The following is a 14,659-nucleotide window of genomic DNA, read 5'->3' as shown; positions in this document are numbered from 1 at the left end:
TTGGCCCACTCCTCTTTGCAGATCATCTGTAAATCATTAAGATTTCGAGGCTGTCGCTTGGCAACTCGGATCTTCAGCTCCCTCCATAAGTTTTCGATGGGATTAAGGTCTGGAGACTGGCTAGGCCACTCCATGACCTTAATGTGCTTCTTTTTGAGCCACTCCTTTGTTGCCTTGGCTGTATGTTTCAGGTCATTGTCGTGCTGGAAGACCCAGCCACGAGCCATTTTTAATGTCCTGGTGGAGGGAAGGAGGTTGTCACTCAGGATTTGACGGTACATGGCTCCATCCATTCTCCCATTGATGCGGTGAAGTAGTCCTGTGCCCTTAGCAGACAAACACCCCCAAAACATAATGTTTCCACCTCCATGCTTGACAGTGGGGACGGTGTTCTTTGGGTCATAGGCAGCATTTCTCTTCCTCCAAACACGGCGAGTTGAGTTAATGCCAAAGAGCTCAATTTTAGTCTCATCTGACCACAGCACCTTCTCCCAATCACTCTCAGAATCATCCAGATGTTCATTTGCAAACTTCAGACGGGCCTGTACATGTGCCTTCTTGAACAGGGGGACCTTGCGGGCACTGCAGGATTTTAATCCATTACGGTGTAATGTGTTACCAATGGTTTTCTTGGTGACTGTGGTCCCAGCTGCCTTGAGATCATTAACAAGTTCCCCCCGTGTAGTTTTCGGCTGAGCTCTCACCTTCCTCAGGATCAAGGATACCCCACGAGGTGAGATTTTGCATGCAGCCCCAGATCGATGTCGATTGACAGTCATTTTGTATGTCTTCCATTTTCTTACTATTGCACCAACAGTTGTCTCCTTCTCACCCAGCGTCTTACTTATGGTTTTGTAGCCCATTCCAGCCTTGTGCAGGTCTATGATCTTGTCCCTGACATCCTTAGAAAGCTCTTTGGTCTTGCCCATGTTGTAGAGGTTAGAGTCAGACTGATTAATTGAGTCTGTGGACAGGAGTCTTTTATACAGGTGACCATGTAAGACAGCTGTCTTTAATGCAGGCACCAAGTTGATTTGGAGCGTGTAACTGGTCTGGAGGAGGCTGAACTCTTAATGGTTGGTAGGGGATCAAATACTTATTTCTCTGTGCACAATGCAAATAAATATATATAATTTTGACTATGTGATTTTCAGCTTTTTTTTTTTTTATATAATCTATCTCTCACTGGTAAAATTAACCTAGCCTAAAAATTCTAGACTGTTCATGACTTTGACAGTGGGCAAACTTACAAAATCAGCAAGGGATCAAATACTTATTTCCTTCACTGTATATAACACAAGGCGGTATCCACTATGTCTAGAGGAAAGAAGGTTACACAGTCATCATTAGGGTATGTGCACACGCAGTGACCAAAAACGTCTGAAAATACGGAGCTGTTTTCAGGCGAAAACAGCTCCTGAATTTCAGACGTTTTTGCAAGTACTTGCGTTTTCGCGGCGTCTTTTACGGATGTTATTGGAGCTGTTTTTCAATGGAGTCAATGAAAAACTGCTCCAAAAACATCCCAAGAAGTGACATGCACTTCTTCGACGCGTGCGTGTTTTTATGCGCCGTCTTTTGACAGCAACGCGTAAAATTACACCTCGTGGGAACAGAACACCGTAAAACCCATTGCAAGCAACGGGCAGAGGTTTGTAGGCGTAATGGAGCCGTCTTTTCAGACGTAATTCGAGGCGTAAAACACCCGAATTACGTCTGAAAATAGGCCGTGTGAACATACCCTAAAAAGGCTTCTTTACTGTAAAAGCAGTGGTGCGTTCAGCCAGAGGATGTTTTGATGGGTAATCTATCAGATTAAGGTGTCCGGATGCCTTATTAGAAAGGGATAATATGACAGGGTATCTGTATTAGATCATGGAGAACGCTAGTTGATTCAGGGAATTATTCTGATTGGCACGTTTGGAGTAGTTTATGATTTTTCCAATCGCAGATTTCAAAGCATTTCCCCAAAATCTGCATGCGTTACACAGCACATTATGCAATTTTAAAACGCAACTCTAAGGGTATGTTCACACGGCGGGGGTCCGTAACGGCTGAAATTACGGGGATGTTTCAGCCTGAAAACATCCCCGTAATTTCAGCCGTACCGGCACGTGCAGGCGCTTGAACGCCGCGTCAATTACGGCCGTAATTAGCGCTGCTATTCATTGGAGTCAATGAATAGCGGCTCCAATTACGGCCAAAGAAGTGACAGGTCACTTCTTCTACGCGGGCGTCTATTTACGCGCCGTCATTTGACAGCGGCGCGTAAATATACGCCTCGTGTGAACAGACAAACGTCTGCCCATTGCTTTCAATGGGCAGATGTTTGTCAGCGCTATTGAGGCGCTATTTTCAGACGTAATTCGGGGCCAAAACGCCCGAATTACGTCCGTAAATAGGCCGTGTGAACATACCCTAAGTGTAGAGCCACATGAGACAGCCACTGGGTTTCTAAATTTAAGAACTGCATCGATTTGTGGTAAAACCACACGCTGATGCCGGTTTTGCGGCAGCACATGCGAGTCTCAGCTGCCCGGTGGCTACCCTAAAAGTTAGAAGCCAGCAACGACATGCTGTAGAACCTGATCCTCATCACACGGCTACATAACAAATGATGCACAAAGGAATAAAAACAGGAAAAGAAAAAAATCCAGGAAACAGGGATATACAGACCAACACATCGCTCGAGGTTGCGCGGCCCAACTACTAGTTAGAGCGGAGATCCCCTTCGTAGTTACAGCTTTATACCTTAATCTTACTAACTAGCAGCAAAACTTGTGCCAAACCCCCCCCCCCCCCCCCGTAGTCACAGGAGGGCCCTTCTTCACATTAGTCACTCGCCCCAGGTCCCACAGTAGGACTTGTCCCAGCCCACCATCCCTCACAGTAGTCCAAGCAAAGACACCCCCATATACTCATCTCCGGCACGTGATACATCCTGTGCTAGCAAAAAGCTACATAGAAGGAGCCCATTGTCATACGTAGCCTCCTGCACTGGTCTATGCGAACACAGGGAGCGCACAGCGATATCAGCATAGGACAGCTGCTTTGTGCTTTCTCGGCCAGGAGAGATGCAATTTGATGCTTTCAGGGACATTATCCAGTTCCATATGGACTTTAGCCGTTGAATACATAAATGGCAGGGAGCAAAACTAGATTGGTTGCAGTGGGAAAAATGGAAATCTGTTGTAAGCAACTCCCATCCCCAGGATAACGAAAAAGAAAAAAAAAAAGTTACAATCTCGATAAAAAAAACAAAAAAAAAAAAAAAACTACCAAGACTACCTAAAACAGGAAGAGCGACTGCAGGAGGGTGTGGGGACGATACATGAACTTACAGGCCAGTCACTTCTATTTGATCCCAACTATAGACTGCTGGTATTCATGTTAGATGAATCCTTTCTTTCCATAAAGAATCACTAAACCCTAAGGGTATGTTCACACGAGGGCGTCCGTAATGGCTGAAATTACGGGGATGTTTCAGCCTGAAAACATCCCCGTAATTTCAGCCGTACCGGCATGTGCAGGCGCTTGAACGCCGCGTCAATTACGGGCGTAATTAGCGCTGCTATTCATTGGAGTCAATGAATAACGGCTCCAATTACGGCCAAAGTGACAGGTCACTTCTTTGACGCGGGCATCTATTTACGCGCCGTCTTTTGACAGCGGCGCGTAAATTACGCCTCGTGTGAACAGACAAACGTCTGCCCATTGCTTTCAATGGGCAGATGTTTGTCAGCGCTATTGAGGCTCTATTTTCGGACGTAATTCGGGGGAAAAACGCCCGAATTACGTCCGTAAATAGGCCGTGTGAACATACCCTAAGGGCTAGTTGACAGAGTATTTAGCTCTAAATCGCCTCCGTGATTTCAATGGGAGGAGAAAGCGGTTCTTGCTGCGTTCTTTGCCTGTGGCGCTCAATGCCGCGGCCGAAAATCGCAGCAAATGTTCTGCCGGCAGGTCAAAATCTGGCTCAAAATTCCTGAAGGAACTTTGAGGCAGATTTTTCCACCTTCAGAAAACTCAGTGTGAACAGGGCCTAATACATTAAAGTGTAGCAAAACGTTCAAACTTCTGACATGTAATAGCGCTCGTGTGAGCGCTCAGCCGCTTTGTTTCTGTTCGGCTTTTTCTGGAAATTAATATATCAGAGTACGGACTCAATAGAAAGTCTACGGGACCGTACTCCGATACATTGGCTTTCCGGAAAAAGCTGAACAGAAACGAAGCGGCTCATCGCTCACACGAGCTCTTCTACCGCTTCGTAGAAGTGTCAGAAGTTTGTTAAACATTTAGTTACCCTTTAAGAGAATTTAATCTGGAATTAAGGAACTCCCCTGTAAGGCCTAAATGACATGGGCGACGTTTAGCAGCATGAATAATCCCTTAAGTACCAAGCCTATTTTCATTCTGGTTTATTCCTCCCCACCTTCAAGAATAACTTTTTTTTCCCCCATCGACAGTCATGTGAGGGCTTGTTTTTTGCAGGATGAGTTGTATTTTCTAATGGCCCCATTTAATGTACCATATCATGTACTGTTAAATGTTTAAAAATGTTTTTGTGGGGTGGAATGGAAAAAAAATACAGCATTTCCCCCATTGTTTTTTGGGTTTTGTTCTTACAGCATTCACCGTGCGCTAAAAAGGACATGTTAACTATAAGGCTGGGTTCACACGAGCATGTTCGGTCCGTAATGGACGGACGTATTTCGGCCGGAAGTCCCGGACCGAACACACTGCAGGGAGCCGGGCTCCTAGCATCATAGTTATGTACGATGCTAGGAGTCCCGTACTGTAATCATGTGTTTAGTACGGGACAGTAGTTCCACGGAGAATCAGGGACTCCTAGTGTCGTACATAACTATGATGCTAGGAGCCCGGCTCCCTGCAGTGTGTTCAGTCCGGGACTTGCGGCCGAAATACGTTCCGTCCGTTACGGACGTAACACGCTCGTGTGAATCCAGCCCAATATCGCCGGAATCGTATTGACCCACAGAATAAAGTTACATTATGCAGGGGAATATGGGGGCTGAGTATATGTTACTATTGGAAACGCTAAATAAGCCCTGATTTTTCTGATGCCACTCTGCAGTATGCCAGTGTGAGACATTAGTATAACAAGAGTGGTCTTCTTCAACACCATGAACATACGCTGGTGACATAAGTTGCACTAAATATTTTTTAGAAAATCTTTAAAGGCAGGGAATTTTTGGCGAAAACCCAGACCAAACTGTGGTGCAGTTTTTCACCCGGAATGTGCGCTGCGGAAAATTGCAGCACTTAGATGGCCTGCTAGCAGGATGACGTTTCATCCCAGAGCCTGTGATTGGCTGCAGCAGACACATGGAATGAAACGTTATCCCAGGAGGCCACGCTGGCGGGAAGAACACAAACTTCTGGGTAAGTATGTTTTTTTTTTTGTGTTTTCCGAGTTGTGTTTTTTGCAGCGGAATCGCTGCAAACGATGCAACAACTGCAACTTGTTGCGTGATTTACCTCCCATTCAATTCAATGAGGAAACCCCGCAACAAATAAACATTTACGCAAATACAATTGACATGCTGCGGAATAAAATTCTGCAACGCAGGTAAATTTGAGCGTTTTTTTCCGCTCAGTATTTATGCATCGTGTGGATGAGATTTGTTTTATCTCATCCCCTTTGCCGTTACTGTATTTGCTGCCAATTTTCCGCAACAGAATGCGGTATTTAAAAAAACGCAGTATTTATGCGATGTGTGAACTGAACCTAAGGCCTAATTCACGCGAGCTTATTAAACGTCCGTGGGACGGATATTGAAACAGCGGCCGTCCCACGGACCTATGTAATTCAATGTGGCCGTTCACACAGCCGTTGTTTCAACAGACCGTGTGAAAGGTCCGTGTGAAAATAGGACATGTCCGTTCTTTTCATGCATCACGCATCCCTCCATAGACTCAACTATGGGGGATGCGAGACATCACGTCCCTCAGTGCTGAGCACGGATGCACCTCGGCCGTGAAAAGCTATCGTTTTTCACGTCCGAGGTGCGCAACGCTCGTGTAAATAAGGCCTAAGAGTTATTTTAGCCAAGTAGAAGTAAATCATCTGTGATAATTTAATTTAATAGTATATAGGCACATGTCCAGAGCTGCTTACTCCAGTCCATATAAATTGTAAGCTTGCATGGGCAGAGTACCTACCAAATGTATCTTGTAAAATCCATTTTATCTGTCTGTACCCCACGGTCTTCCGTAATTGTTACAACAGGTTACCTCAATACATCTGCTGTATAAACAAATAAATAATATATGCAATGTAAAAAACTTGCGGCCTAGCTCACACAGATTAGCTTTGATGCGGATTTTGACACTGAAACTGCGTCAGAATCAGCACCAAAAAAACAACTTAAATCTCCCTCAATTGATTTCAATGTGAGGTAGAGGCGTTTTTCCCCCGCTGTTTATCTTGGTTTCCGCCTCTAAACCTCCACTGAAATCAATGACGCAGTTTTTGAACATAGGTACACCGATGCCACATACAACGCTAAAGGTGGGTTTACATGGGCAATGGCAAAAAAAAAAAAAAAAATACTAGAAGAGAAATTTATATCCTATTAATAGAACATAACCTTTATTATGTATATTTGATCAAAGACACTTAAAGAGGCTCTGTCACCACATTATAAGTGCCCTGTCTCCTACATAAGGAGATGGCCGCTATAATGTAGGTGACAGTAATGCTTTTTATTTAGAAAACCAATCTATTACCACGTTATTAGCGATTTTAGCTTTATGCTAATGAGTTTCTTAATGCCCAAGTGGGCGTGTTTTTACTTTATACCAAGTGGGTGTTGTACAGAGGAGTGTATGATGCTGACCAATCAGTGTCATGCACTTCTCTCCATTCAATTACATTGCACTAGCGATATAGTTATATCTCTATGTGCAGCCACATACACAAGCACTAACATTACTGCAGTGTCATGATAATGAATATACATCACTACCAGCCTGGACTGATGTTTATTCAGAATCCTGACACTTCTGTAGCGTCTCTGTGGGATTTATAGCAAGGCAAACGTAATCTCGCGAGATTACGATGTCATTAGCATAAAGCTAAAAATCGCTCATAAAGTGGTTTAAAATAGATCGTTTTTCGAAATAAAAAGCATTACTGTCACCTACATTATAGCGCCCATCTCCTTATGTAGGAAATGGGGCACTTATAATGTGGTGACAGAGCCTCTTTAAGAGGAGTTGCCGATAGCTCTGTGATAGCTGAATCGACACCTGCGCTGAGGCAGTAGGAAGACACTACGGTAAGTATTTCTTTTGGATGCGTGTGTAGTTCGCATTTTATGGTAAACAGGCAGAGCTTATTTTGCAATTATTAAAAGACACTCAAGGCACCTCCGACATGTTTCGCCGTAGATACTGCATCAAGACCAAGCTTTCTCTGAAACAAAATAGTCTACGTTATTGTAAAATAAACAGGAGATCTACCGACATTTATATATGACAATCCATCTCCACATGGCACGTCAAATCAGGATAACAACAATTTCCAAATCAAAAAGTAGCAGAGGTCTCTTGTAGAGTCCAAACCCTTCAGAGTAGGCCGTTACCTCCAACATCAAATCGCCATAGAGCACCGTTGAAGGTAGATAACTCACATGGTTTTTGTAAAAGTTACACCCATTTTATGATCCCTCTCACCCACATCATGTCGGTTTACATGGGCGTTTCAGTAGAGACCTTGATATGTGCCCTGTTTTTGGGCGTGCATGGTGTATAAAGTGTGTATTTAACTATAGTATGATATGAAGTAATGTTATGGCACTATATGCTGTCAAAAAAAGTTGTCACACCACGATAACTTTCTCAAAATATAGCTGGCCCACCATACAGGGGAAATGTACTATTACTTGTCAGTCAAATAAATGAATGCCCATCATCAGGCAGATCTAAGTCATAGGGAGGGTCCCGAGCTGGGGATCTTCCTATATCCTCAATAGTGCAAAAGGATAGGAGTTGACCTTACCTCAGAGGTTGCAATAAATCCTCTACAGCTCCTCTAAATGATTGAAAACAGTCTCATGCGTATTCTTAGGGTATGGTCAGCCTGAAAACATCCCCGTAATTTCAGCCGTAACGGCATGTGCAGGCGCTTGAACGCCGCGTCCATTACGGGCGTAATTAGCGCTGCTATTCATTGGAGTCAATGAATAACGGCTCCAATTACAGCCAAAGAAGTGACAGGTCACTTCTTTGACGCGGGCGTCTATTTACGCGCCGTCTTTTGACAGCGGCGCGTAAATTACGCCTCGTGTGAACAGACAAACGTCTGCCCATTGCTTTCAATGGGCAGATGTTTGTCAGCGCTATTGAGGCGCTATTTTCAGACGTAATTCAGGGCAAAAACGCCCGAATTACGTCCGTAAATAGGCCGTGTGAACATACCCTTAGGCTGGGTTCACGCGACCTCTTTTCAGACGTTTTTCGCCTCTAATTAAGTCTGAAAAAACGGCTCCAATACGTCGGCAAACATATGCCCATTACTTTCAATGGGCTTTACGATGTTCCTCGCCGACGACCTGTCATTTTACGCTTCGCTGTCAAAAGACGGCTCGTAAAATTACAGCCTCGTCAAAAGAAGTGCAGGACACTACTTGGGACGTAATTGCAGCCGTTTTTCATGGACTCCAATGAAGTACAGCTCCAAATTACGGCCGTAAACGACGCCCCACAAAACGCGAGTACATGCAATTACGTCTGACATTCAGGAGCTGTTTTCGCCTGAAAACAGCTCTGTAATTTCAGACGTAATTGCAGTTATAGTGTGCGCATACCCTTAGGGTATGTTCACACGGCTGATTTTCGGATGTTTTTCGGGCCGTAAAACGCCCGAAAAACCTGAAGCAGAATGCGTTCAAACACCTGCCCATTGATTTCAATTAGGTCATAATACCCAGCCCTAGCGCCTAGAGTCCTCACAGGAGGGAGAGATGGAGGTAAGAAGATCGACAGGATCTCCTTTACCTGCGCGGCTCTATGATCACCACACACATTACGCAGCTCTATGATCACCACACACATTACGCAGCTCTATGATCACCACATACATTACACAGCTCTATGATCACCACACACATTACACAGCTCTATCACCGCACACATTACACATCTCTATGATCACCACACACCTCTATGATCACCACACATCTCTATGATCACCACACATCTCTATGATCACCACACATCTCTATGATCACCACACATCTCTATGATCACCACACATCTCTATGATCACCACACATCTCTATGATCACCACACATCTCTATGATCATCACACACATTACACATCTCTATGATCACCACATACATTACACAGCTCTATGATCACCACACACATTACACAGCTCTATGATCACCACACACATTACGCAGCTCTATGATCACCACACACATTACTCAGCTCTATGATCACCACACACATTACACAGCTCTATGATCACCACACACATTACGCAGCTCTATGATCACCACACACATTACGCAGCTCTATGATCACCACACACATTACTCAGCTCTATGATCACCACACACATTACACAGCTCTATGATCACCACAAACATTACGCAGCTCTATGATCACCACACACACACACATTACACAGCTCTATGATCACCACACACATTACACAGCTCTATAATCACCACACACATTACACATCTCTATGATCACCACAAACATTACACAGCTCTATGATCACCACACACATTACACAGCTCTATGATCACCACACACATTACACAGCTCTATGATCATCACACACACATTACGCAGCTCTATGATCACCACACACATTACACAGCTCTATGATCACACATACATTACACAGCTCTATGATCACAAACATTACACAGCTCTATGATCACCACACACATCACACAGCTCTATGATCACCACACACATCACACAGCTCTATGATCACAAACATTACACAGCTCTATGATCACCACACACATTACACAGCTCTATGATCACCACACACATTACGCAGCTCTATGATCACCACACACATTACACAGCTCTATAATCACCACACACATTACACATCTCTATAATCACCACACACATTACGCAGCTCTATGATCACCACACACATTACACAGCTCTATGATCACCACACACATTACGCAGCTCTATGATCACCACACACATTACGCAGCTCTATGATCACCACACACATTACGCAGCTCTATGATCACCACACACATTACGCAGCTCTATGATCACCACACACATTACACAGCTCTATGATCACCACACACATTACACAGCTCTATGATCACCACACACATTACACAGCTCTATGATCACCACACACATTACACAGCTCTATGATCACCACAAACATTACACAGCTCTATGATCACCACATACATTACACAGCTCTATGATCACCACATACATTACACAGCTCTATGATCACCACACACACATTACACAGCTCTATAATCACCACACACACATTACACAGCTCTATAATCACCACACACATTACACAGCTCTATGATCACCACACACATTACACAGCTCTATGATCACCACACACATTACACAGCTCTATGATCACCACACACATTACACAGCTCTATGATCACCACACACATTACGCAGCTCTATAATCACCACACACATTACACATCTCTATGATCACCACACACACATTACGCAGCTCTATAATCACCACACACATTACACAGCTCTATGATCACCACACACATTACACAGCTCTATCACCACACACACATTACACAGCTCTATGATCACCACAAACATTACACAGCTCTATGATAACCACACACATTACACAGCTCTATGATCACCACAAACATTACACAGCTCTATGATCACCACACACATTACACAGCTCTATGATCACCACACACATTACACAGCTCTATGATCACCACAAACATTACACAGCTCTATGATCACCACACACATTACACAGCTCTATGATCACCACACACATTACACAGCTCTATGATCACCACACACATTACGCAGCTCTATGATCACCACACACATTACACAGCTCTATGATCACCACAAACATTACACAGCTCTATGATCACCACACACATTACACATCTCTATGATCACCACACACATTACACATCTCTATGATCACCACACACATTACACAGCTCTATGATCACCACAAACATTACACAGCTCTACGATCACCACACACATTACACAGCTCTATGATCACCACATACATTACACAGCTCTATGATCACATACATTACGGTCATATTCATCCTGCTCTGTATAATAAGTTATAGCACCGCAACCCTCTGATACATTAGAGAAAGGAAGTAGGGCGCTGACCATGCACCAACCCTGCTCCCTGGGCACAGACAGTGACGGCTGCCAGCGACAGTGCGGCCCGTGTACAGTACGTCTACCGGCGCGCACACAGGTACCGCAGCGGGCAGGCCTCTGTCTCACCTGGCTTCGTTGGTTTAGGTGGCGGCTTGGACATGGCGTGAGCGGCGCGCAGGGCTGATATCCCGGGGACTGTAGTCTAGTTATGGACCGTAGATGAGGGTGTCACTCGTCCGTGCTGAGAATGAGGAAGTGAGCGCTTCACTACGGGGGGAGGGGCCGTCTCTTCTGTCACCGCCCTCATCCACGCAAGCAATCACATACATATATACATCATACATATATACATACAGGTGACATATACAGGTATACAGCACACGCTTCACACATACACAACGCATACAGATTCTATACACAACACACATCACCCGAAACTACATTGCCAGGTTTTAGTGCTTTTTTTTTTTTTTTTGTTCATTTGGTTTTTTTTTAAATACTTTTTCTGTTGGATTAATTCAGTTGTACCCACTCCCTACTCCTGTTGGGCTCCTGGGTGCGGCACACAATGGGGCAGATCAGGGCCCGTATCTAGCTTTTCTGCTGCCTGAGACGAAAATTGAAATGGCGCCCCCCAGATTTTGATGACATCCCCCTCGCTGTTCTTCATCACTACCAGCCTCTTGCGGATGCGCCGTTGCCTTGCACTCCCCTGGCATGCGCGGTGCAGCGATGAAGCCGGGCAGAGTACACCTCACTGCAAGGTGCGTGCCCAAGTAGTGCAAGGCAATGGCGCATCCGAGAAAGTTGTATCAGTCAGGGAGATGTCAATCAAACGTGTAAAGGTGGGTTTGGAGGCAGGACTCTGTGACTCTTCAGGACAGCCCCATGACCCTTTAATGAGTAATTAGCATATAGTGAGCACCGTTTTAAAAGTTCATTTTATGGATTTTGCTGAATCTGAAAAAACCATACACGGGAATGTTTGGAAATATTGTCACGTCATGTATTACCGCATCGTGGCGGCTCAAGGGGTTAAAACTACCAGACAGGTTCCCATTAAATATATAATGAATTCAAAACAACTTCATCTGACCTGCAATTTTGTTATTATAAATATATTCTATATAATTACAGCTCCAGAACCAAGCTCTGACATATATACAGCACCAGAACCAAGCTCAGTACATAAATACAGCACTAGAACCAAGCTCTGACATATATACAGTACTAGAACCAAGCTCAGTACATAAATACAGCACTGGAACCAGGATCTGACATATATACAGCACCACAACCAAGCTCAGTGTAGCGTCCATGGCCGTGGGCTGTCAGGTTAACTCACCTCCCGACGCCCGCAGCCATGGATTTGTGAGCAGTTGGCCCCCTCTCCTTCCTAGGAGACGCCAGCACTCACTTCCGCTCCGGGCTGCTGTGTCCCGTAGGGTGCGCGCGCACGCTCGTGCCCGGCCTTAAAGGGCCAGAGCGCGCACAAAGGAAATTGTCATCATCAACTGCCACGATTTCCTGGTCTATAAGAAGGCCCCAGGCCTTCTGATCCTTGCCTGAGCGTTGTTAGTTTTCCCAGTCTGTCTTGCAAATGGTCCCTTAGTGTTTCCCGTTCCAGTTGTTACCCGTGCCTTGTTACCTGTTCCTGTTTCCCGTGCTGTGCCTCTAGTATTGAGTCGTGCCACATCCTGTGTCATCTGCCACGTCCGGGGGAATCTGCCACGTCCTGTGTCATCTGCCACGTCCAGTGGAATCCGCCATGTCCTGTGTCATCTGCCACATCCAGAGGAATCCGCCACGTCCTGTGTCATCTGCCACGTCCTGAGGAATCCGTCACGTCTGGCGCAACCTGCGGCACCTGTGTCATCCGCCACGTTTGGCGTTATCTGCTGCACCCATCTCCATCAGTGCCAGAGCTGCGGCCACTTTCTGGACTATCCAGGTACCCTTGTGCAGGACATTGTATTACTGGGGTTTCCTGTTGTTTGGCCAGCTGCCTCCCCGCTACGGCGGTACGGCCTAGTGGGTCCACAAACCCACTTCATGACATTCAGTACATATATACAGCACCAGAACAAAGCACAGTGCATATATGCAGTACCAGAACAAAGCTCTGACATATATACTGCACCAGAACCAAGCTGAGTACATAAATATAGCACGAGAACCAAGCTCAGTGTAGCGATCATGGCCGCAGGCCGCCTGGTTTACTTACATCCCAACGCCCGCGGCCATGGATCTGTGAGCGCTGGACCCCATCTCCTTTCTAGGAGACACCAGCGCTCACTTCCGCTCCGGGCCGCTGTGTCCCATAGGGTGCGCGTGCATGCTCGTGCCCGCTCTTAAAGGGCCAGCGCACGCACATGAAAACAATCCTCATCATCAACTCACATGATTTCCTGGACTATAAGAAAGCCTCTGCCCTTCAGATCCTTGCCTGAGCGTTGTTTGTCATATCCTATTCTGTTTTCCATTTCCAGTGTTCCCTGTTCCTGTATCCTGTGCTTTCCTGGTCAAGTGCCGTGCTGAGCTGTAGTCGTGCTGTGCTGTATCTACGCCTGCCCTGCTGCTCCACGCTTGACGTCTACCCACTGCCTAGTCCCAGCTGAGCCTGCCTTGCTACTGTCCGAGCTGCCACAGGTACCCTATATGAACTATAGACTTTGACCTGTGCCCTGTTGGCCAGCTGCGATACCGCCAAGGTCCAGTTGGTCCACGAACCCAACGTGACAGTACGCTCAGGCCATGGACCCCGCTGGACGATCCACGACCATAACGACGTCACAAGAGATGCGGGCGGATATGCTAGACCTCCAGTCTTGACAGAACCAACTCCTCCAAGCCTTGAACGTTCTCGCACGTTGGCAGGAGGCACAAGCTGCCGATCCTGGCAGTGTGGATCCTCGTTTTTCTTTGCCACTTCCTGACGACTATGATGGAGACACAAGTACCTGTCATGGATTTTTAAACCAGTGCCAGATCCACTTCAGCCTGTATTCAAGGGCATTTTCGTCTGATGGCGCAAGGGTCGCTTTCATCTCTTCTTACTGGCAAGGCCCTTGCATGGGCGAACCCTATCTGGGAGAGACAAGGACCAGAGACCTGTGACTTCCAGGGGTTCCTCCGGACATTTCGCACAGTGTTTGAGGAGCCTTGACAAGTCTCGTCTGCAGCGGCTTCCTTTGCGGAACCTACGCCAAGGAGACATCTCTGTGGGCGAGTTCGCCATCCACTTCCGCACCCTGGCGGGAGAACTGTTGTGGAACAAT

At 45.9% G+C, this 14,659-nt stretch overlaps 1 protein-coding gene across 1 annotated transcript in view; it reads right to left on the bottom strand.

Annotated features, from left to right (window-relative positions):
- OSTF1 (osteoclast stimulating factor 1) overlaps positions 1 to 11,664 on the bottom strand; it is a 45,832-nt gene extending 34,168 nt beyond the window's left edge. Inside the window, exon 1 of the mRNA XM_075828192.1 lies at positions 11,508 to 11,664. Coding sequence (XP_075684307.1) covers positions 11,508 to 11,541 — 34 coding nt within the window. The 5' untranslated portion in view covers positions 11,542 to 11,664. The remainder of the gene's footprint in view (positions 1 to 11,507) is intronic.
- Positions 11,665 to 14,659: the final 2,995 nt, after the last annotated feature.

The sequence above is a fragment of the Rhinoderma darwinii genome, chromosome 1 (genome assembly GCF_050947455.1).
Source record: "Rhinoderma darwinii isolate aRhiDar2 chromosome 1, aRhiDar2.hap1, whole genome shotgun sequence".
Taxonomy (NCBI): Eukaryota; Metazoa; Chordata; class Amphibia; order Anura; family Rhinodermatidae; genus Rhinoderma; species Rhinoderma darwinii.
The sequence above is the reverse complement of the archived record's forward strand: the minus strand, read 5'-3'. Positions and strand labels throughout refer to the sequence as shown.